Source organism: Dendrobates tinctorius, unplaced genomic scaffold, assembly GCF_039654945.1.
Source record: "Dendrobates tinctorius isolate UK_male_01 unplaced genomic scaffold, ASM3965494v1 ptg000082l, whole genome shotgun sequence".
NCBI lineage: Eukaryota > Metazoa > Chordata > Amphibia > Anura > Dendrobatidae > Dendrobates > Dendrobates tinctorius.
The window spans coordinates 4,989,442-5,015,056 of record NW_027361750.1 but is presented as its reverse complement, the minus strand read 5'-3'; the positions used below and the strand labels follow the sequence as shown (position 1 = coordinate 5,015,056).

The 25,615-nt window shown below is 47.1% G+C and overlaps 1 protein-coding gene across 2 annotated transcripts in view; it reads left to right on the top strand.

Moving 5' to 3' along the window:
- The first annotated feature begins 738 nt into the window (after positions 1–738).
- The window catches only part of ARFGEF1 (ARF guanine nucleotide exchange factor 1), a 277,288-nt gene continuing 252,411 nt past the window's right edge, over positions 739–25,615 (top strand). The window contains exon 1 of one of the 2 annotated variants that reach the window (XM_073583854.1): positions 739–1,122. In XM_073583854.1, coding sequence (XP_073439955.1) covers positions 1,026–1,122 — 97 coding nt within the window. In that variant the 5' untranslated portion in view covers positions 739–1,025. The remainder of the gene's footprint in view (positions 1,123–25,615) is intronic. The other variant, XM_073583853.1, reaches the window with a different exon arrangement.

Here is a 25,615-nt window from a genome sequence, read left to right as displayed (position 1 = left end):
AGTGTGTGACAGCCGAGACCCCACCATAAGTGTGTGACAGCCGAGACCCCACCATAAGTGTGTGACAGCCGAGACCCCACCATAAGTGTGTGACAGCCGAGACCCCACCATAAGTGTGTGACAGCCGAGACCCCACCATAAGTGTGTGACTGCTGACACCCCACCATAAGTGTGTGACAGCCGAGACCCCACCATAAGTGTGTGACAGCTGAGACCCCACCATAAGTGTGTGACAGCCGAGACCCCACCATAAGTGTGTGACAGCCGAGACCCCACCATAAGTGTGTGACAGCCGAGACCCCACCATAAGTGTGTGACAGCTGAGACCCCACCATAAGTGTGTGACAGCCGAGACCCCACCATAAGTGTGTGACAGCTGAGACCCCACCATAAGTGTGTGACAGCTGAGACCCCACCATAAGTGTGTGACAGCTGAGACCCCACCATAAGTGTGTGACAGCCGAGACCCCACCATAAGTGTGTGACAGCTGAGACCCCATAGTGCCGGGCATGTGAGGTGCCGGGATCTGGGGATGGCGGCCAAATTACAGGACACGTGTGATTCCATCCACTGACAGAGATCCTGAAAATGGCGAGGACCAGGCGCACAAGTGGTGCCAGGGGCCGCAGAGCAGCGCTGCCCTGCAGGTGACATCAGCGCTGGCACCGGCAGACTAGACGTGGTCGCACGGCGGTCCCGGCCTCACCTCGGCCCACCTTCCCCGGTCCCGGCCCTCCCCCGGGTGTTGCTGCAGTGTCTGCTCTGGGCGGGTCTGCTCCTGACGTCGCTTCCTTCCAACATGGCGAGGAGAGGAGCCGAGCTCTCCTGAGCACCGAGCCCCGTCACCGACAGCCGCCGACGGCCCCCGAATACGGATCTCCCGGCGTCCCCTCCGCCAGTGACAGGTGCACCCCGGGCTGTGATGGGGCGGCCCCCACCCGGAGACCAACGCACTGTCCGACATTAGCCGGGAGATAACGCAGCGCCGATCCGGAGGAGGCGCATTACACAGCGGAATCACAACATGTTCCTAACCCGGGCCCTGGAGAAGATCCTCAGCGACAAGGAGGTGAAGAGGGCGCATCACAGTCAGCTGCGCAAGGCGTGCGAGGTGGCACTAGGTGAGCAAAGGCGACAGTGCGAGGAGGTGACAATGGGGGACACGGTGCCGGTGTGTGACTGACGGGAGGAGGGGCCGCGTGGTGATGACAGGAGGAGACGGCACTAGTGTGTGTGATAATGACGTGAGGAGACGGCACTAGTGTGTGTGATAATGAGAGGAGGAGACGGCACTAGTGTGTGTGATAATGACGTGAGGAGACGGCACTAGTGTGTGTGATAATGAGAGGAGGAGACGGCACTAGTGTGTGTGATAATGAGAGGAGGAGACGGCACTAGTGTGTGTGATAATGAGAGGAGGAGACGGCACTAGTGTGTGTGATAATGAGAGGAGGAGACGGCACTAGTGTGTGTGATAATGACGTGAGGAGACGGCACTAGTGTGTGTGATAATGAGAGGAGGAGACGGCACTAGTGTGTGTGATAATGAGAGGAGGAGACGGCACTAGTGTGTGTGATAATGACGTGAGGAGACTGCACTAGTGTGTGTGATAATGAGAGGAGGAGACGGCACTAGTGTGTGTGATAATGACGTGAGGAGACGGCACTAGTGTGTGTGATAATGAGAGGAGGAGACGGCACTAGTGTGTGTGATAATGACGTGACGAGACGGCACTAGTGTGTGTGATAATGAGAGGAGGAGACGGCACTAGTGTGTGTGGTAATGAGAGGAGGAGACGGCACTAGTGTGTGTGATAATGAGAGGAGGAGACGGCACTAGTGTGTGTGATAATGAGAGGAGGAGACGGCACTAGTGTGTGTGATAATGACGTGAGGAGACGGCACTAGTGTGTGTGATAATGAGAGGAGGAGACGGCACTAGTGTGTGTGATAATGACGTGACGAGACGGCACTAGTGTGTGTGATAATGAGAGGAGGAGACGGCACTAGTGTGTGTGATAATGACGTGAGGAGACGGCACTAGTGTGTGTGATAATGAGAGGAGGAGACGGCACTAGTGTGTGTGATAATGACGTGAGGAGACTGCACTAGTGTGTGTGATAATGAGAGGAGGAGACGGCACTAGTGTGTGTGATAATGACGTGAGGAGACGGCACTAATGTGTGTGATAATGACGTGAGGAGACGGCACTAGTGTGTGTGATAATGAGAGGAGGAGACGGCACTAGTGTGTGTGATAATGAGAGGAGGAGACGGCACTAGTGTGTGTGGAGATGACGGGAGGAGACTGCACTAGTGTGTGTGATAATGACGTGAGGAGACTGCACTAGTGTGTGTGATAATGAGAGGAGGAGACTGCACTAGTGTGTGTGATAATGACGTGAGGAGACGGCACTAGTGTGTGTGATAATGAGAGGAGGAGACGGCACTAGTGTGTGTGATAATGACGTGAGGAGACGGCACTAGTGTGTGTGATAATGAGAGGAGGAGACGGCACTAGTGTGTGTGATAATGAGAGGAGGAGACGGCACTAGTGTGTGTGATAATGAGAGGAGGAGACGGCACTAGTGTGTGTGATAATGACGTGAGGAGACGGCACTAGTGTGTGTGATAATGAGAGGAGGAGACGGCACTAGTGTGTGTGATAATGAGAGGAGGAGACGGCACTAGTGTGTGTGATAATGACGTGAGGAGACGGCACTAGTGTGTGTGATAATGACGTGAGGAGACTGCACTAGTGTGTGTGATAATGAGAGGAGGAGACGGCACTAGTGTGTGTGATAATGACGTGAGGAGACGGCACTAGTGTGTGTGATAATGAGAGGAGGAGACGGCACTAGTGTGTGTGATAATGACGTGACGAGACGGCACTAGTGTGTGTGATAATGAGAGGAGGAGACGGCACTAGTGTGTGTGGTAATGAGAGGAGGAGACGGCACTAGTGTGTGTGATAATGACGTGAGGAGACGGCACTAGTGTGTGTGATAATGAGAGGAGGAGACGGCACTAGTGTGTGTGATAATGACGTGAGGAGACTGCACTAGTGTGTGTGATAATGAGAGGAGGAGACGGCACTAGTGTGTGTGATAATGACGTGAGGAGACGGCACTAATGTGTGTGATAATGACGTGAGGAGACGGCACTAGTGTGTGTGATAATGAGAGGAGGAGACGGCACTAGTGTGTGATAATGACGTGAGGAGACGGCACTAGTGTGTGTGATAATGAGAGGAGGAGACGGCACTAGTGTGTGTGATAATGACGTGAGGAGACGGCACTAGTGTGTGTGATAATGAGAGGAGGAGACGGCACTAGTGTGTGCGATAATGAGAGGAGGAGACGGCACTAGTGTGTGCGATAATGAGAGGAGACGGCACTAGTGTGTGTGTGATAATGAGAGGAGGAGACGGCACTAGTGTGTGTGATAATGAGAGGAGGAGACGGCACTAGTGTGTGTGATAATGACGTGAGGAGACGGCACTAGTGTGTGTGATAATGAGAGGAGGAGACGGCACTAGTGTGTGCGATAATGAGAGGAGGAGACGGCACTAGTGTGTGCGATAATGAGAGGAGGAGACGGCACTAGTGTGTGCGATAATGAGAGGAGGAGACGGCACTAGTGTGTGCGATAATGAGAGGAGGAGACGGCACTAGTGTGTGGTAATGAGAGGAGGAGACGGCACTAGTGTGTGTGATAATGAGAGGAGGAGACGGCACTAGTGTGTGTGATAATGAGAGGAGGAGACGGCACTAGTGTGTGTGAAAATGACGTGAGGAGACGGCACTAGTGTGTGTGATAATGAGAGGAGGAGACGGCACTAGTGTGTGTGATAATGAGGAGGAGACGGTACTAGTGTGTGTGATAATGAGAGGAGGAGACGGCACTAGTGTGTGTGATAATGAGAGGAGGAGACGGCACTAGTGTGTGTGATAATGACGTGAGGAGACGGCACTAGTGTGTGTGATAATGACGTGAGGAGACGGCACTAGTGTGTGTGATAATGACGTGAGGAGACGGCACTAGTGTGTGTGATAATGAGAGGAGGAGACGGCACTAGTGCGTGCGATAATGACAGGAGGAAACGGCACTAGTGTGTGTGTGATAATGAGAGGAGGAGACGGCACTAGTGCGTGTGGTAATGAGAGGAGGAGACGGCACTAGTGCGTGTGGTAATGAGAGGAGGAGACGGCACTAGTGCGTGTGGTAATGAGAGGAGGAGACGGCACTAGTGTGTGTTGTAATGACAGGAGGAGACGGCACTAGTGTGTGTGGTAATGACAGGAGGAGACGGCACTAGTGTGTGTGATAATGAGAGGAGGAGACGGCACTAGTGTGTGTGATAATGACGGGAGGAGACGGCACTAGTGTGTGTGTGATAATGAGGGGAGGAGACGGCAATAGTGTCTGTGTGATAATGAGGGGAGGAGACGGCACTAGTGTGTGCGATAATGAGAGGAGGAGACGGCACTAGTGTGCGCGGTAATGACAGGAGGAAACGGCACTAGTGTGTGTGTGATAATGAGAGGAGGAGACGGCACTAGTGTGTGTGGTAATGAGAGGAGGAGACGGCACTAGTGCGTGTGATAATGACAGGAGGAAACGGCACTAGTGCGTGTGTTAATGAGAGGAGGAGACGGCACTAGTGCGTGTGATAATGACAGGAGGAAACGGCACTAGTGCGTGTGATAATGACAGGAGGAAACGGCACTAGTGTGTGTGTGATAATGAGAGGAGGAGACAGCACTAGTGCGTGTGGTAATGAGAGGAGGAGACGGCACTAGTGTGTGGTAATGAGAGGAGGAGACGGCACTAGTGTGTGTTGTAATGACAGGAGGAGACGGCACTAGTGTGTGTGGTAATGACAGGAGGAGACGGCACTAGTGTGTGTGATAATGAGAGGAGGAGACGGCACTAGTGTGTGTGATAATGACGGGAGGAGACGGCACTAGTGTGTGTGTAATAATGAGAGGAGGAGACGGCACTAGTGTCTGTGATAATGAGAGGAGGAGACGGCACTAGTGTGTGTGATAATGAGAGGAGGAGACGGCACTAGTGTCTGTGATAATGAGAGGAGGAGACGGCACTAGTGTGTGTGATAATGAGAGGAGGAGACGGCACTAGTGTGTGTGATAATGAGAGGAGGAGACGGCACTAGTGTCTGTGATAATGAGAGGAGGAGACGGCACTAGTGTGTGTGATAATGAGAGGAGGAGAAGGCACTAGTGTGTGTGATAATGACGGGAGGAGACGGCACTAGTGTGTGTGTGATAATGAGAGGAGGAGACGGCACTAGTGTGTGCGATAATGAGAGGGGGAGACGGCACTACTGTGTGCGATAATGACAGGAGGAGACGGCACTAGTGTGTGCGATAATGAGAGGAGGAGACGGCACTAGTGTGTGCGATAATGAGAGGGGGAGACGGCACTAGTGTGTGCGATAATGAGAGGGGGAGACGGCACTAGTGTGTGCGATAATGAGAGGGGGAGACGGCACTAGTGTGTGCGATAATGAGAGGGGGAGACGGCACTAGTGTGTGCGATAATGAGAGGGGGAGACGGCACTAGTGTGTGCGATAATGAGAGGGGGAGACGGCACTAGTGTGTGCGATAATGAGAGGGGGAGACGGCACTAGTGTGTGCGATAATGAGAGGGGGAGACGGCACTAGTGTGTGCGATAATGAGAGGGGGAGACGGCACTAGTGTGTGCGATAATGAGAGGGGGAGACGGCACTAGTGTGTCCGATAATGAGAGGGGGAGACGGCACTAGTGTGTGCGATAATGAGAGGGGGAGACGGCACTAGTGTGTGTGTGTGTGATAATGAGAGGGGGAGACGGCACTAGTGTGTGTGATAATGAGAGGGGGAGACGGCACTAGTGTGTGTGATAATGACGGGAGGAGACGGCACTAGTGTGTGTGGTAATGACGTGAGGAGACGGCACTAGTGTGTGCGATAATGAGAGGAGGAGACGGCACTAGTGTGTGTGTGTGTGATAATGAGAGGAAGAGATGGCACAGTGTGTGTGATAATGACGGGAGGAGACGGCACTAGTGTGTGTGATAATGACTGGAGGAGACGGCACTAGTGTGTGCGATAATGAGAGGGGGAGACGGCACTAGTGTGTGCGATAATGAGAGGGGGAGACGGCACTAGTGTGTGCGATAATGAGAGGGGGAGACGGCACTAGTGTGTCCGATAATGAGAGGGGGAGACGGCACTAGTGTGTGCGATAATGAGAGGGGGAGACGGCACTAGTGTGTGCGATAATGAGAGGGGGAGACGGCACTAGTGTGTGCGATAATGAGAGGAGGAGACGGCACTAGTGCGTGCGATAATGAGAGGAGGAGACGGCACTAGTGTGTGTGATAATGAGAGGGGGAGACGGTACTAGTGTGTGTGATAATGAGAGGAGGAGACGGCACTAGTGTGTGTGATAATGAGAGGAGGAGACGGCACTAGTGTGTGTGGTGATGAGAGGAGGAGACGGCACTAGTGTGTGTGGTGATGATGGGAGGAGACGGCACTAGTGTGTGTGGTAATGAGAGGAGGAGATGGCACAGTGTGTGTGATAATGAGAGGAGGAGACGGCACTAGTGTGTGTGGAGATGACGGGAGGAGACTGCACTAGTGCGTGTGGTAATGAGAGGAGGAGATGGCACAGTGTGTGGTAATGAGAGGAAGAGACAGCACTAGTGTGTAGTAATGACAGGAGACAGCACTAGTGTGTGTGGTAATGACGGGAGGAGACGCCAACTATTTAGAGAAAATTCTGGATTTTACCCTGTGTGTTTATTTTCCTTTTAAAAGGGCATTCTTTATTTTACACAGGGCTCATGCTTTCATCATGAGCTTTCAGGCTTTGTTAGCATGTTTTTGCCGTGCTGTTTTAATTTTTCTGTAAGTTTCAAATGTCAAGGCAAAATCACTGCAGGTCTACTGAAATCACCCCCAAAAATACAAGTCTGCAACTCGTAACACAGACTCATTCTTGTATGATTTGTGTCTGTGCTTTTAACAGATGGGTATGAGGGCTATCATATTCTATGGGGTAGCTCATATTTCGTGTGTTTTTTCTCTTTCACCTTCCTTGGACCAAGTGGCCTGCACAAGATCACAAAGACTTGTCTAAAGTTGATGCAATTCTCAAACTCTGATGGTAAAAACTGGCCCTGACCAAACTCTGATGACACTTGGCCTGTTTTATTTGTACAAAAAATATAACTGATGTCTGAATGAGGCCTGAAAGGAGTTGTCCACTACTAGGACAACCTCTTCTTTCACTTAATGTTCGGCTCTAATAAAATAATAAAGCCTATACTCTTCTCTGATGCTGGCTCCGTTCCAGCGGTGTCGGTGCTCGTTGTCCCGAGGCAGTGATGCGGTAGAATGACACATGCTGCCTGGTGCCCAATCAGCGCAGGCATCACCATTTCCGCTTTCAGACCAAGAGAACAAGAAGAGTAAGTCCGGGATCAGCTGCAACCCTGGCTTCTTCTTCATTTTCAATTCGTATGAAGGTGTAGACAGTGACGCCAGCGCTGATTGGGCGCCAGTGTCGCAACACCACATCACAGCCCCAGGGAGAGCGAGTGCTGACACCGCTGAAACAGCATTGGCATTGGAGGGAAGTATAGGGTTTATTATGTTATTGAGGTCAAACAGTTAGTTTAAAAAGAGGTTGTCCTAGTAGTGGACAACCTCTTTAAGGAGGGCTCACCAACCATAATGTGCGGCTTGCAGCTGCCTGCCAGATTGGTGCGTTAGCACAATGTGTAGCAAAGAGTTATGAAGAGCATATCTCCAGGTGGTGGATTTGGATGCTCATGTATTGGGTGGAGGGGAAATGACATGATACGGCCAGTAAGATGGGTGCTTGGACTAGTTGCAATAGTGTGGTGTGTGTGCTTGGTGTAGGTGAGTATGCTTCATTTAAGAATACCTGATGGGGGTAAAGTGGGTCCTCCTGGATGTAACTACTGTGGGGAAAAAAGTATTTAGGCCGGTTTCACATTAGCGCTTTTTAAGCGCACGCACGGCCGGGGGTAGCTCCGCCCCCGAGCCGGCTCTCTGCCCGGCGTGCCCGCCCCTTGCTTGTAGCGCCGCCTACTAGCGGACAGCGGCGCCTGCGATCGGCGCACCCTATCTTTAGCATAGGGTGCGCAGATCGTGCGCAGGCCGTGCGCTAGTTGCGCTTTGACCTGCGCTGCGCACTTTTGACGGTGCGCCGTGCGCGCCAAAATCCGAAAAGTTTGATTTTGGCGCACACGGCGCACCATCAAAAGTGCGCAGCGCAGGTCAAAGCGCAACTAGCGCACGGCCTGCGCACGATCTGCGCACCCTATGCTAAAGATAGGGTGCGCCGATCGCAGGCGCCGCTGTCCGCTAGTAGGCGGCGCTACAAGCAAGGGGCGGGCACGCCGGGCAGAGAGCCGGCTCGGGGGCGGAGCTACCCCCGGCCGTGCGTGCGCTTAAAAAGCGCTAATGTGAAACCGGCCTTAGTCAGCCATCAATTGTGCAAGTTCTCCCACTTAAATAGATGAAAGGCCTGTAATTGACATCATAGGTAGACCACAACTTTGAGAGTCAAAATGAGAAAAGAAATCCAGAAAATCACCTTGTCTGATTTGGCAAGATTTACTTTGCAAATTGTGGTGGGAAAATAAGTATTTGGCCACCTAAAAACATTCAAGATTTCTGTCTCTCACAGACGTAAATCTTTAAGAGGCTCCTCTGTCCTCCACTCATTACCTGTAGTAATGGCACTTGTTTGAACTTATCAGTATAAAAGACACCTGTCCACAACCTCAAACAATCACAATCCAAACTCCACTATGATGAAGACCAAAGAGCTGTTGAAGGACACCAGAAACAAAATTGTAGCCCTGCACCAGGCTGGGAAGACTGAATCTGCAGTAGGCTGGCAGCTTGGTGTAATGAAATCAACTGTGGGAGCAATAATAAGAAAATGGAATTCATACAAGACCACTGATAATCTCCCTCGATTTGGGGCTCCACCCCGTGGGGTCAAAATGATCACAAGAACGGTGAGCAAAAAACCCAGAACCACACGGGGGGACCTAGTGAATGACCTGAATTGAGCTGGGACCACCGTAATAAAGGCTACCATCCGTAACACACTACGCCGCCAGGGACTCAGATCCTGCAGTGCCAGACATGTCCCCCTGCTTAAGCCAGTGCATGTCCGGGGTCCTTTGGAAGTTTCCTAGAAAACATTTGGTTTATCCAGAAGAGTATTGGGAGAATGTCATATGGTCTGATGAAACCAAAGTAGAACTGTTTGGTTGAAACAAAACTTTTCTTGTTTGGAAGAGACAGAATGCTGAGTTGCATCCAAAGAACACCATACCTACTATGAAGCATGGGGATGGCAACATCATGCTTTGGGGCTGTTTCTCTGCAGAGGGACCAGGAAGATTGCTCCGTGTACATGAAAGAATGAATGGGGCCATGTATCGTGAGATTTGGAGTGCAAACTTCCTTCCATCGGCAAGGGCATTGAAGATGAAACGTGGATGGGTCTTTCAGCATGATAATGATCCCAAGCACACTGCCAGGGCAATGAAGGAGTGGCTTCATAAGAAGCATAATGAAGGTCCTGGAGTGGCCTAGCTAGTCTCCAGATCTCAACCCCATAGAAAACCTTTGGCGGGATTTCAGAATTTGTGTTGCCCAGCGACAGGCCCAAAACATCACTGCATGGAGTAATGGGCCAACATACCACCAACAGTGTGTGCCAACCTTGTGAAAACTTACAAGAAACATTTGACCTCTGTAATTGCCAACAAAGTATATATAACAAAATATTGAGATGAGCTTTTGTTAATGACCAAATACTTATTTTCCACCATAATTTGCAAAATAAATCTTGCCAAATCAGACAAGGTGATTTTCTGGATTTGTTTTCTCATTTTGACTCTCATAGTTGTAGTCTATCTATGATGTCAATTACAGGCCTCTCTCATCTTTTTAAGTGGGAGAACTTGCACAATTGGTGGCTGACTAAATACTTTTTTTCCCCACTGTATCCTCCTGTAAGGCCTTCTTCCCACTTCCTTATAAGCCAGTACCGGAGCTGTCTGTGTGTAACATACGTGTGGCATCCGTGTGTCAACAGTGTGACATGTGCCGGCACCTGGTAAAAGCGGTACAGTTAGTACTGTTCCCAGGCACCAGGTGCTGAAGGCAGATCTCATCATTGCCTGGTCTCCCTGAGATCAGCACAACCAGGCGACAATGATGGGAGATGTATTCAGCACCCGCTGTGTACAATGTATATAAAATAAATAATTTAAAAAAAACTGCATGCTCTCCTGCATAATTTTCAAAACCATCAGAGGGAAAGTTGAGCTCCGGGGGCTGGTGTTAATATTATGCGAAAGGGGACAATATTCCAAAAGGTTCCCAGGCTATTAATTACAGTTCATAGCTGCTTGCTTACCCTTTACTGGTTAGTTTACAGTGGACCCCAGGAAAATATTCTAACCTGCAAAGGCAAACAGACAGATGTGGGCTGATATTAGTAGCTTGGAAAGGGACCAGGGATATTGTGGCCCCCTTCCCAAGCTAAGAAAATCAGCCCTCAGCCACCCCCTGAAATGGCACATCCACAAGATGCACCAAATCTGGCCCTTAGCCTCTCTCATCCCATTTGCCGTGGGGTGGTGGCAAGTGGAATAATAGGGTTGGATTTACTGTCAGCTGTTTTATGGCCACTGACATTAAGCCCAGGGGTTAGTAATGGAGAGGAAGACGCCCCCATTACTAACCCAATAGTCATATTGCAAAAAATACACCGCAGGAATAAAGTCCTTTAATTGAAAGAATTACTCCTTTTTTTTTTTTTTTTTTTTTTTTTAAATAAGCACACCCCATCCTCTTTTTTTTTTTTTTTTCTTTCCATTTATTAGTGTAAAAATTAAAATAAGATGCCATATTCTTTACCTGTCCGATAGTCCATTTGTCCCACAAAAAAGTTCAGCTATGCTACGTTGGGATTGCATGGCTGAGCGGTGACATGATGCAACCACACAGCCATGAATCCAGGACATACTGAGCTGAGCTTGGGGCGCAGCTTCAGTGATGAGCGGTAACTAGTGATGAGCGAATGGTCGGATAAGGTGTTATCAGAGCATGCTCAGGTGCTAACCGAGTGACTTTGGCGTCCTCTAATAATGTGTTTGAGTCCTCGCGGCCGCATGTCTTGCGCCTGTTAGACAGCCACAACACATGCAGGGATTGCCTAACAATCAGCTGCGAGACTCTAAGATATTATTCAAGCAAGCTGAAGTCACTCGGTTAGCACCTGAGCGTGCTCTGATAACACCTTATCCAAGCATGTTCGCTCATCACTAACGTTAACTTCATAGAGGTTACCGCCGGTCACTGGCAGCTGTTCCCACGCTTATCTCCATGTGAGCTGGCCAATGAACTGTGATATTCTTCATGACGTCACCACTAGAACCGTGAGAAATTTTGAGAATTGATGTGCTGCAGATTATTTTCTGCACCAAATTAAGTAAAAAATAAGTTACGTGTGCGTGACATTTCAGGCTTTTCTTGAAATTCTGCACAGTGTGCACCAGCCCATACAAAAAAAACTAGACTTTGTGAGTTTTGCATGGACGCACGATCTGTAACAAAAAAAAAAAAAAAGTGGGCATGTGTATCCATGAAAAATCACAACACGTATGTGCAACATGGACATCTGAATGAGGCCTTTTACAAAGGGTAAAATCCACAATGAAAATCCACAACACAGACTGTTTTCCAATGTGTTTTTTTTTCTGCAGCGCTTGGATGAAAATTGATAAGCTCTGATAAACTTCTCAATTGGTTTGTCATGGTTTTACTGATTCATAAAGATAATATGTGTATCTGTGATACTTTCTGTCCATTATTTACTTTTATGTTTGTGGTTCTGGTATATTACAGCAGTTGTGATGTTTAGGAGATCTTCCCAGTTCTCACCCACACTCTGCCTTATACAGTGGACCCACCATACTTCACAAGTGTTGTCCTGTAATTCTCTCTCTGTCAGATCTACAAATCCTGATGGAAAATCTGCATCATATTTGCAATATTGTGGATGTATCCTTGTGGTGGTCACTGCGAGGGTGGCGTTGTTATGAAGAGGGTTGTCCTTTTACCTTAAAAGTAAAACTTAATGGGCCCAAGTGGTAAAAATAAAACATTTGCTTGCTTCCCGGAATGGCGCCGCTCCTGTGCACCCAGTATTGTCGCATGCGTCTTTTCTTTTATAAATATAATGTGGGGATGGTTCACATTACCACTGCAGCCAATCAGTGGCCACTAATTGTCTGCAACTTTCACATTTTGTTTGACCAGGAGGAACCTCTCTATTCTGTTCAGGTGAAATGTGAAGGCTGCAGACAATCAGCAGCTGCTGATTGGTTGCAGCAGTCACTGGAAACACACATTTATCATTTTGAGAAATGATAGCTATTTATTAAATACCGCTAGACAAACAGCTGGTTAGTGGCTTTCTGTTGGATGTATTGTGTTAGCTTACAAGCAACCCCAGAAATATGCTGGAAATTATGGCAAATTCTCATCAAAAGAGTGCAGATTTGTCATGGTGGATTGCCTATAATAAAGAAAGAAAACTATGGTCAACTTCCCTGGAGCTTCTGTGGCACACATTAGTATGCCGGCCTCGGCACACCGTCCTCCAATCATGACGTCACATGTGACCACTACAGCGCTATTGATGCGGCCTCGCTGGAGCAGGGGGGTACAGACCATGCTGGGCTTCTTGTGGCTTTATACCAGGTACTGAGTATCACTACTGTGGGGGACAGGACACTGAATGTATCTCCCCCTCTCAGAGCTGAATGTGGCTCTCGTGGTAAGGATGGTTGGCAAGTACAGCATTAGGAAATCACTCTGGTGAGACATCAGGTAGTGCCCTGCCCGGTTTTTGCTCTCTCCACAGATCTTCCTTTCCTTGCCTTCCTTGGTGTGGCCTTCTTTGGCAGCTTTACATGGACTCTTTACACCTCCTTGCTCTAGTAGAAGTGATCATGTCATTTGGCATTACGTGCTGCTTATTTGGCTACAACAATTTATTGCCCTCTTTGCTGCGCTCCCATAACCCAATGACTGGTATATATAGGGCAGTGGCAATATGACGTAAATGAAGCTATGTGTATGTTTTGTGCCACCTGTATCTGTTATTGTTGTGGCACTCCTGTTATATCAGTGTATCATATTTTTTTTTTTTTTTACCTTTTAGGGTACTTTAAAACATCATTTTATACTCTGGATTTTTTAGGGTTTTTTGTCATGGATTTTAGTCTGTATTAGGCCTCATTCACATATCCGATGCCAGTGTCCTCAATGTTTTGGATCCATGTTTGGTCATCAGTGCTTTTCATGGATGGATAAATATATTGCAAAGCTTCTCCTATACTTTGCCATGTTAAATACGGATTGCACAAGGATGGCGTACAGACTGTATACTGATGTTATTTGTGTGCTGTACGTGTTTTTCATGGATCCGTAGACTTAGGCCAAGGTCACACTGGCGTATATTCTCTAATTCGAGAGAATCAGGGCCGATTATGCTAATGCCACTCAGCTCAAACTCTGATAGAGTTTTGATCCTAGTGTCATCGGAGTGTGATTCGATTTTCTTCGATGAGAGAAAAGCAGCAAGTTGCGGCCTTGCGGGGAAGACAGAGAACTAAGTTTCTCTATCGTCTCTGTGTGCATACCTCAGACTACACTCGGATGCCATCAGAGTGCAGGCCGATGGTTTACATGTACGCATTGATCTTCTGATCAATATTTTCATGTTGCTTTGTGAATGAAGCTGTATTCATATGTTGCATCCATGTTTATTTATTTTCCACAAAATCACTACCAAAAAATGTTTTAGCTAAGGCCTGTTTCACACCTCAGTTTTTTCTGTCAGTCCAAATCCGCCAAAATAGCGGAAAACGCATCTGCAGGCGGACTGACAGCGGATCGGCGGATGTACGGATCCGCCGATCTTGCAAATTTAAAGGAACCGTGCCTGGTTAGAAAATAAAAAAAAAATACCGGTGATATAGTGTTCTCCATGTCGCTGCCGAGATCTCGTGGGAGCCGGGGTGGGAGTAATGGCGCGGCTGAGATCTTGCGGGAGCCGGGACCAGGGGACATGAGTAGATGTGATGGATCGCGGGAGGGATAACCTGGGGATAATCGCGGGATGTTAGCGCCAACCATCGCGCGATGTGGGGAGCAGACATCGCGGGAAGTGAGCGGTCCTTATCGCGGGATGTGTGGAGTGATTGCGCGATGTGAGTAACAGGGAAGTGTGGAGCTGTGGTGACCATGGAAGAGAGAGAGAGATTTTTTTTTTTCTACTGGCAGCCAGACAGAATTGGGGGTTAAATCACTACATGACGGACGACCATCAGCCAAAATCTGCTAATAATGCTAGGCAGTGAGGAAAAAAAAGGATCCGCTAAGAAAAATGGCAGATCCGTTTTTTTTCCAAAACGACGGATTTTGACTGATTGTCAAAAATGGATGTGTGAAACAGGCCTAAGCAGTGATTGTAAAAAAACTGCAACGTGGCCACAACATGGGAGCACAGATTTGGGTCTCGTTAAGACATTGTTCCTCATACGGGTCTTGTCTGAGTTTTTCACAAGCTGGCACTTGTCTGCAGCCCTCACGTGATGCCTCTGTCCACTGCCAGTCTTGGGGCTCATTCAGACGTCTGGTTTTCACATACGTGTTCTATATGCTCCCAAGATGAGTTATCGGTCAGTTTTTAACAGTGTATTTTTGTAATTATTATGTAACCTAATTTACATAGTGGGTGCAAAAATGCTGTAGAAAATTTGGAACATCAAAAATTTCCCAAATTCTCATTGTCTGAGTGTAGCCTTAGGCCTCGTTCACACGTTCAGTATTTGACCTCAGTATCTGTAAGCTAAAACCAGGAGGGTGATAAATCCAGAAGTGGTGACGTGTTTCTATTGTACTTTTCCTCTGATTGTTCCACTCCTGGTTTTGTCTTAAAAATACTGACATCAAATACTGACCAAACACTGAATGTGTGAACGTGGCCTTATAGTCTAAGGAGCTATTCAAAAGTCCATAAAAAGTTACTGAAACGCATGATTTTTGTCAGTCAAAGTTCATAATCATCAACCCATGCAAGTCTACAGGTCCATGAAAATCAGCCAGCAAATGGAGGCCATCTTTCTGCTTTCTATGCAATACTATATTGAATTAGCTACTGGAAGATGTATATCTACTGTATCTATCGCTGACTGACAACCTCCAACCCTTTTTAGGCAATTTCTGGAAAGAAACGTCAAATACTTATAGGCCTATTCCAAGGAACTATGTGTAGGTGTGAGTGATGAGCGGACAGTACTCGACCCAAACATTGATTTATTAATGGGCCAACTTCTATGTGAGATTTTCTGTGACAAGAGGAAACTGAAGCATCGGTTTCTGGACTAGGCTCCCCCTCCCCGGTCAGTGGGTCCGTGCTCGACATGGGCACTGACATTAGAACTGATGGACAATCCTATTTTAATTCTGAAGAAACAGCTGAGTTTTACCTAGCTTTTCAGGATATAGTCAAATAGTTTTTTTCTCTTAATAAAGCATAAAACTGTGATGTATCCCTAATGAGAGAAGCTTTGCCTTCTGGTCCTGAGAAAATGTTTGTATGGACTAGTGGCATGTGGCGTCGAGCAGCGCGTCCCCACACCCTGCGTCCAGACTGTGCGGATGTGAGATCCCGGTAGGGAATGCGTTACCCTTCAAAGGCCTGAGGTAACTGGTGGAGCAGGTTGTGTGATGAGCAGTGTGCGTCTCCATGGCGACGACGGCGTCTCCTACACCTCACCCAAGACCTAGTTTCCTTTATGACCAAGCAGCTCTCTCCATACTGAGACATGACGCTGCTTATTCCCTCACACACTGCCAAGTGCTTGTGCAAGGTGTAAAGATCAAATACGTCTCATTGGCTGTGCTTCACTTTGCCTTCAGTCTGTATTGTAGTGTCACCGGATCTGAAGAGCTATGTTCACACTGCGTTCCTTTTCAGCCACCCTGAAACCGCAGGCTTTCAAGCAGAAACCGTCCAATGGAAACTCATATTTCTCTAAAGCGATTTCATGGAGATTTTGGATGAGTTTTTTTTGCAGCAATTGGACAGTGCTTAGTTGGAGAGGGTTCCTTCAGGGGCTTCTTCTGAGAAGTGACTTTCTGTTCTCCCACCAGGGCCCCGCTTCATCAAAGCTTGTACAAAGCTGCAAAATTTTGGCGCAATGTGAGGCTTCCCTAAAATTTAGCAATATTTGGCTCTCACACCATTTTTGCCCACTTACTCGGAGCTGGGACAGGAGCGCGGCAACCCCCGCTCATCAAATTCATAGGATTTTTTTTTAGTTGCTGCAATACTACAAAAAATGCTCTGAGTAGAGATCAAAATGTCCTAAAATGGTATTTTGAGGTGAGTTTTGGAGTGTTTGTTCTCAAAATCTCGCTCTATGGCTTTGTTGCACACAGTGTGATTTAGATGGCAAGGCAACGCTCAGTTTTCCCAGGCTTCAGGAAACCAGCGGCGGTCATTTTCCAGCTTCACATGTGGCATGTTCACACGTAGCAGATTGGCTGCCGAGAAATCTGCAGCAAATCGCCATCAAAATCTGCATGAAAACCTGCGTGTGTGGATTTGCAAGTTTGCTGCAGATTTCACCCCATAGGCTATGCGCCATGATCTGGAGGTAGCATCGCTTTGGACGCAGTGTATGTTTGCCTGGTTAAAAATGCTACGTACATCCGCATGCGTTCGCTGAACTGCGCAGGTTTACCTCCTTCAATACATTCTATTGATGTAATTTCTGCTGCTGAGACAGAAAATTGACTTGCTGCAGTGTTGGAAGACGCGCCGCAGGTCAGTGTCTGCAGGTGCACACGCACGGATAGTGGACATGAGGTTTCTAGAAATCCCATCCACTCTGCCGTAACATCTGGTCTCTGCAGGTTTGCTGCATAAGTACGCAAGGGTCAAACCCGCAGCAATTCCTGATCGTGGGCATGTACCCTTACACGGCAATGGTGGAGGTAAAATCTGCAATAAATTCTGCACAAGGAATTGTCAAGTCTGATGTTAGAATCTGCAATTTGTATCAAGTCCTGCATCGATTTCTCTGCAAAGTGTACAAGACATGTAGAAGTATTACTCTTGTGTGTGTATAATATATATACCGTAATATTTAACTCTCAAGGTAAGGCCGGATCCACACACCTGTGTTTCTGGCCCTGAATAAGGACCGTGATGTCTGGACCATCCGCGGGTCTACTGACATGAACTTGACATCCTCATATGTCAGGCTACTGAGCTCGGATTAGGAGACGTGCCGGTGACCCGAGCATCGCGGTTGCTAAACATGGATGTGTGAGGGTACGTGCACACGCTGCGGATTTGACCGTACAGATTTTGTAACCGCGAAACCGCAGCAGAATCCGCAATGTGTGCTCACACCCTTAGGCTGTGTGCACACGCTGCGGATTCTGCTGCGGTTCCGCAGCGGAATTGGCCGCTGCGGGTCCGCAGCAGTTTTTGCTGCGGTGTACAGTACCATTATTCCCTATGGGAATAAAAAACCGCAGTGCAGATGGTGCGGATTTTTCCGCGTGGTTTTCCTGCGGTTTTGAAACCGCAGAAAGAATTGACCTGTCAATTCTTTCTGCAGATTCCGCTGCTGTTTGCCATCTCTTCCATTGGGGAGATGAAAAACCGCAGAGCAATCCGCAGGTAAAACCGCAGGTCTTTTGACCTGCAGATTTACCTGCGGATTTTAAAAAATCCGCGCGGCCATGTCCGCACCCCAATCCGCAGCGTGTGCACATACCCTCCATCTTGCCTGGATTGCCCAGCATTGCCTGACTTGATGTTCACCACAGATGTCATCTTTTGCAATACCAGGGTAGATGTCACCATCAACCATTTATGCAGCGCCTCGACGATAACAACACAATTTAATGCAAAATTTGCCACATGATTTTGCTATGGAAATTCCGCAGCGAGGACGTCCCATGTGAACATTCCCTGAGTGTAAAATCCGCAGACAGTGGCCTTTGTACGACGATCACATCAAAAGTGCACTTGCTGTACCATAATGCAGAAATGTGAGTTTTGCCCTGTGCTCCTCACTGCTTATTAGAGGGGTCTTTATTCCCCATTATGATCTGTTTCACGTGCCGCCATATCTATTTAGTGCCTCACTTGAGATATGGGCAAAGTTTATAACGCACGGCAGGTTAATGGAATCAGGGAGAGGTCGGAAGAAGAGGAAAGGAGACAAAGGGACGCTCCGTGCTGTGCTTTCATTTAAAATTCATGCTTGGTATCAGGTATACGAGGCCGAGGTGCTCTGTAAACTTGAGAGAGGCACATCAATGGGGTGGGGAGAAAAGGCTTTGTGAGGGCCGGAATTCGGGAAGGAGCTGAACAAACAATGCTGCTTTTATCAGCTGCTCTCATACCCAATGTGCAGCCAGATTGCAGTAATACAAGGATAAGGACGAGCGTGGGGATGTCTGAGGCTGGCGTATGTAGGAGCGCTGCAATAGCTTGGAGAGGATATATATGTGCTATATGTGCTCTTGTTTTCTTCTCCAGGCCCTAGAGCAGGAATTATCGGAATGAAAATAAGGTTGCGAGCTGTGTTGGTTGGAGACGTTGATGTGATTTTTGTACAGCGCTGCAGATATGTTGGTGCTATACGGAGATTGTGTATTTTCCACAGTGAATAAGAAGCTGAGCGTCTCTGCCGTTTGTGTAAATGTAGTGTGCAGGTTTATTTCTAATCTGGTTGTGTTTCTTCCCTTCGGAGATTTATATTCACTAGTGCTTAATGTGTACAGAGCCCTTCCTAATGCTGATATAATTATGAGCAGCAGACACAGCTTAGTGCCCGTTCTGTGGCTCTAGTTTTACAATAAATTGGAGTTATAAATGGCCCTTTTCCGGTGCTGGGAGTAGTAAATGGGAATAGCCCATGCAAAATATGCTGCGTGCATACAGGGACATGGTGTGAGGTAATAATAATCTTTATTTTTATATAGCACTAGCAAATTCCGCAGCGCTTTACTGTTTGCGCACATTAGCATCACTGTCCCCAATGGGGCTCACAATCTATATTTCCTATCAGTAAGTCTTATGAGAGTGGGAGGAAACATGGGGAGAACGTACAAACTCCTTGCAGATTTTGTCCTTGATGGGATTTGAACCCAGGACCCCAGTTCGGTCAGATGGGTGTCGCGGTCTGGTCCGGCGCCTCCCATCTTCTCCTCCTTACTTCTGCCGCGGCTCCTGCGCAGGCGTAATTATCTGCCCTATTGAGGGCAGAGCAGAGTACTGCAGTGCGCAGGCGTCAGAAAAGGTCAGAGAGGTCCGGCGCCTGCGCACTGCAGTACTCTGCTCTGCCCTCAACAGGGCAGAGTAAGTACGCCTGCGCAGGAGCCGCGGCAGAAGTAAGGAGGATGAAGCCGGGACCGTGGGGTGAGTATAATCTAACTTGTTTTTCTTATCGTTCAGGTTACACCAAGGGCTTATCTACAGCATTACAGAATGCTGTAGATAAGCCCCTGATGGCGGTGACAGCAACTTATAGGGCAAAAATGGGGTGACAGATTCCCTTTAAACTATTCAGTTGTTCTTGAAATACTGTTACTAGCCTGTTGCTATGGAAACAGGCAAATGCTGCTGCACCGATCATGCGCAGTGCTTACTAGCTCTTTCATATAGAGCTTTCCAGTACTAAAAAGTGTTACTACCTCAAGAACGGCAGCAAATTTTAATTAGCAAACTGAAAAAGTACTTGTTTTTTATAAGCACTATGAGACTGATTCATCAAAGCTTTTTGCCCCAGGTTTATGGCATAAAAGCATTGAAAAGTCAGAAAAATGTTCAACTTTTGCCATCTTCACTCCCGTTTCTGCCAATTTCGCTCACATTGGCGGTGCCCACCCCCCTTCACGAATGAGGATCGTCTCAGGGTGTGTGCACACGTTGCGGATTCTGCTGCGGTGTACAGTACCATTAAAAGCAATGGAAAATGAAAACCGCAGTGCCTACGGTGCCGATTTGCTGCGGTTTCAAAACCGCAGCATGTCAATTCTTTGTGCGGATTCCGCAGCGGTTTAGCACCTGCTCCATGACAGGTGTCAAAACGCAGGGAAAAACCGCAGGCGAAACCTTAGAAAATCTGCAGAGAAACCGCAGGTCTTTTGACAACAAAGCCGCGCGGAAAATTCCACAGCAGAATCCGCAACTTGTGCACTTACCCTGACTCCAGCACGCTCCTTCATGAAGACTGGTGTGAACAACGCTGGTCTGGGTGAATCTGTCACTATGTTGAGAGTCCTCAGTGGTTGATACCTTTTAATGGCTAACTGAAAAGATGGTAACACATTGCAAGCTTTCAAGACTACTCAGGTCTCTTCATCAGGTATTGACTAATGCAAAATCTCAATGCCTGATGAAGAGACCTGAGCAGTCTCGAAAGCTTGCAATGTGTTACCATCTTTTCAGTTAGCAATTAAAAGGTATCAACCACTGAGGACTCTGAATTCTAAATATTTTTCTATCTACTGGCTATCACCGTACAAAGATGTATATCTTTCCTGTATCTGTCCCTATGTGACATTATCTGTCTAAGATGGGAATAACCCTTCAAGGCTATGTTCTCACGATGAGTATTTGGTGAGTTTTGGATGTTGCTGATTTTTTGCACATATTGGGTTACTTGTACCTCGCGTTTTTTAGTGCACTTTAAGGCTGTGTGCCCACGTAGCGATTTTTAAGCGTTTTTGCCGCGATTTTCAGCGCGAAAACGTTTAAAAATCGTGTACAGAACGCCCCCCCATGCATTCCTATGGCATTCCGCACATGCTGTGCTAATGCTGCGCTTTTTTCCGCAGCGGAATCGCATCGCGGAAAAAATCGCAGCATGGTCATTCTTTTGTGCGGAATCGCAAAGAATTGCCGCGATTCCGCACCCATAGGAATGCATGAGAATCGCTTACTTCCCGCATGTGGCTATGCCCACCATGCGGGAAGTTAAGCGTCTCATGTGCGGTTGGTACCCACGGTGTGGAGGAGAGGAGACTGTCCTCCAGGCCCTGGGTACCATACCCCTGTAAAAAAAAGAATAAAAAATAAAAAATCGGGGTATATTTACCTTCCGACGTCCCGCGCTGCATTCCCGGGCCTCAGCGTTCCCAGTAATGCCTTGCGGCAAGATCCTGTGATGACGTGGTCTCGCGAGATCGCTATAGCAACGCGAGACCAACGTTATCACAGGTCTCGCAAGGCATTACTGGGAACGCTGATGCCTGGGAATGTAGCGCGGGACGTCGGAAGGTAAATATACCCGATTTTTTTTTTAATTTTTTTATTATTTTTTACATTCTATCTTTTACTATTGATGCCGCATAGGCTGCCTCAATAGTAAAAAGCTGGTCACACAAGTCAAACACTGTGTTTGACGAGTGTGACCAACCTGTCAATCATTTTTCAAGTGATGCTTCAAATCGCTTGGAAAGTGCTTGCATATCGCACGCGAAAATCGCGGCGAAATCGCGCAGAAAAAAACACGCGATTTCTGGGAAGGATACCGGTTTTAGTGTCCGGAATAAAACGCTACGTGGGCACATAGCCTTATTGTGGTTTTGATCTTGCGTTTTTTCTCTTCTTGGTATGACATGTTTTCCATTAATTGGGCAGCTTTGTTTTTTCTACTTTCTGGTATGTGACTTTGACAAAACTCTGATAGTCATGTGTGGATTACATGCATTTTTTTTTACCTGGGGATTTTCCACATCTTATGCAATTTTATGAGGAAAATTCTGAGACAAAACTCTTTGTACCTGCAAGAGAAATGGACATAGCAGATTTCAAACACGCACCACAGGTCAGTTTACGCTACATTTAAAGGAAACCTGTTGCCAGAATATCACCTTATTCAGCGTCTGCTATGCTTTCCCTAAATCCTTATAGAGCCCCCTGCCTCCCCTTGTATACTCCCAAAACCTTTTTTTAATTTCTCCCGTGCTGTATGATAATCTTCTCAGTCCAGTCCGATGGGCGTGGTTTCGGGTCTCTGCTTCCCTCACCCCGGCTTCTGCTTGCAGTCCTCCTGACATGGATAATGATCCACATAGCCATGCGACATCTTGCGCCTTCTCAGAAATATTGCGTTTTGCGCCTGCGCAGTATGCTTTGCCCAACTTGCGGGCAAAGCCGAAAAACAGAAGTGCACATGCACTGGCAAACGTAGTTCCGGTACGTGTGTCGGCACATGACAATTCTGTTTTTCGGCTTTGCCCACAGTTGGGCAAAGCATACTGCGCAGGCGCAAAACGCAATATTTCTGAGCAGGCGCAAGATGTCGCACGGCGCAAGAGGCCTCATCCATGAAGTAGGACGGCGAGCAACAGCCGATGAGTGATGTAGAGGCCCGAAACCACGACCATCGGACCGAACTGAGAAGATTACCATACAGTGAGGGAGAAATTAAATAGAATTTTTGGGAGTATACAAGGGGTGTCGGGGGGGTTCTATAATAATTTAGGGAAAGCATAGCAGACGCTGAATAAGGTGATATTTTTAGCAGCTATGGCACAAAACTGGTGACCGGTTCCCTTTAAAAAGAAAAGAAAGGGGGCATAAGGTTCCTATAAAATCTCATCCATTGCATTAAAACTGGAAGATGCTGCTTGGCCGGATAGCATTGTGTCTCCAGATAGGTTTGTGTTACTTTTAGGCAGATTAACATAAACTTGTGAAACCAGTTACTTTATGTCGGCATGATCCATTAAGTAACCTGTAGAAACTGAAGACGCTATGTCAATATGGAGAAAAGCCAAGTCTATGACGGTATTCAGCAAGCTAGTTGTGGGTGGGAAAAAAATGTACAGGAGGTTTTCTTTGTATGTTAAAACTTCATGTTAGGGGCCTAAAATGTTGAAATTTCCTTTCTCTGATTTGTTAGCTGCAGTGTTGTCCTGGCGGCCATACATGGTTTGGGTATGTTCACAACTCCTTCATGGAAGGCTCCCAACTAGTGATGAGCGAGCATGCTCGGGTGATCTCCGAGTATTTGGATGTGCTCGGAGATTTAGTGTTTGTCGACACGGCTGCATGATTTGTGGCTGCTAGACAGCCTAAATACATTTGTGTAATTTCTAACAAACAGGCAATCCCCACATGTATTCAGGCTGGCTAGCAGCCGCATCGACAAACACTAAATCTCCGAGCACGCCAAAATACTCGGAGGACACCCGAGCATGTTCGGATTAGGGTTCCATGACAATTGTGTACAAGACAATTGTGTACGGACAATTGTGTACAGGCCAATTGTGTACAGGCCAATTGTGTCCAAGGACAATTGTGTACAAGGACAATTGTGTACAGGGCAATCGCCTTGTACACAATTGCCTTGTACACAATTGTCATTGTACACAATTGGCCTGTACACAATTGTCTGTACACAATAGTCCGTACACAATTATCTTGTACACAATTGTCCTGTCACCGCTCATCACTAGTCCCAACATGTTGGGTGAATGAGGCCTATGAATACATTCAGCAGACAGGATACCAAAGACCGCTGGCTTTCTTGTTGGGTGGCGGTGGAGGGTGGAAGCAACAATTTCGATGTATCCTTCCTTAACTTTCCTTGTGACTTAAAATATGAGATGAGGAGCATGATGTGGCCAAGTTTGGGGGAAAAAATGACAATCCTCTGTTGGACGTTGTTTTATGCTTTGTCGGTATAAAAATGTATCAAATTTCCAGCAAGAAAAAATTGAAGTCTCTAAAAAGGTAGACGTCTTTGTATGGCCATACAATGGCATAGGTTGGGGTCTTGTGTGGTAGGTATACACACCGAGGAATACTGCTGAGATATACATCTGATGGAAGGATCAGATGTGATGTGAACAGACCTGAAGAGAGCTGAATCTACACAATATTATGTCCCTAATTGATGAAAGCCATTGCGCCAGAGTTCTAACGTAATTCTAATGTAAATCACTTTAAAAAATTGGACGTTTTCACTTTGAGTTTTTCCCAGCTCCGACAAAACGGGCAGGACTGGGGCAAGAAGGGGGTACAGCTTGGGTATGATGCCACAGCTTATCTAATTCATGACTAGCTGTGGTGTACCTTACGGAAGAAATCTTACTCCAGTCCACGACTGGAGTAAGATTTGTAGTGAGGGACAAGACACTTATCAGACACTCTGGGCACTTCTTAATGAATCGGGAGCATCTGACTCTAGCATGTCCCCTCATCTGGTGCAGCGTGAAAATCACCAAGCTTGATGAATTGAGGCTTATGTTTTTATAAGGTTCCTAGTCATGTCACTGAAGAGCAAAAATCCATTCTATACTTAATTTTCACTGAGTTTTGACAATTGTACTGTAATATTTGTGGGCCGCTGGAGCCTGGGTGGTATTTGGTACTTTTTTTTTTAAACAAATATTTTGGAGTCTATTTTCTTATTTTCTGTTATTCCTCCCAGAAGAGTATAAGTATATTGACACCTGGGTGTTGCCATTCTTTGTCCGATCAGTGCTCAATTTTGGGGGCACACTCCTTTGCAGTGTCAGACTATGTAGACCGCCTCCCCTTACCTACACTCGTACCTGGTAACACCCAATTGTCAATTTATTCATAAATATCTATGAGGAACAGCAGAGCGACAACTTAGAGGTATAAGATGCTCCAGAATGGGGTTTTCAGGAGGATTACAAGTATTCACTAGTACAGACATGTCAGCGGCCGTGACTGACCTGCATCGTCTGTACACGTGGAGATATTTAGTCAGTAAAATACATTTCCAGTTGAACAGTAGATGTAAATACTTATGTCCCCCCCAACAAATTGAGAAAAGTATTCAAGCAGTGATACCTTTATTGGCTACCCAGAGAAATTATATTTGCAAGCAAGCTTTCAGGGCTCAAAAGGCCCCTTCATCTGGCTAGATTACAAGTGAATTACTGAGAAGAGATGGCAACATTTAAATAGAAATTACAGCAGGACGTGAGGTGATACAGGCCTAGGAAATTAAATTAAGGTTTTTGTTACACATGTAAATGAGGTGGCAGTGTTCTATTAGAGATCTGAAGACCTTTTTGTGGAGGTGTGAACTGTGTCCGTGTAATGAGTCATGAATCCAGGTGTCAAATTCAGTCCTATTGTTAGAGATTGGAACATATTTATAAATTTATACTCCCAAATTTTCCTTTCTCTGTCACTATTAAAATGACCTTTCAATATTAGGACTTTTATATCTGCCAAACTGTGTCCAGGTCTAGAGAAGTGTATTCCTACAGGTGTGTCCAGCTCATTTTTTATCGTATGTCTATGCAGATTCATCCTTTAACGATAAAAAATGAGCTGGACACACAATCGTCATATACATTATAACACGGCCGTGAGAAAGCACGGATCCACAATCATCATATATGGTATAACATGGCCATGAGAGCACACGGCCCCACAATCGTGTATGATGTGATGAAGCC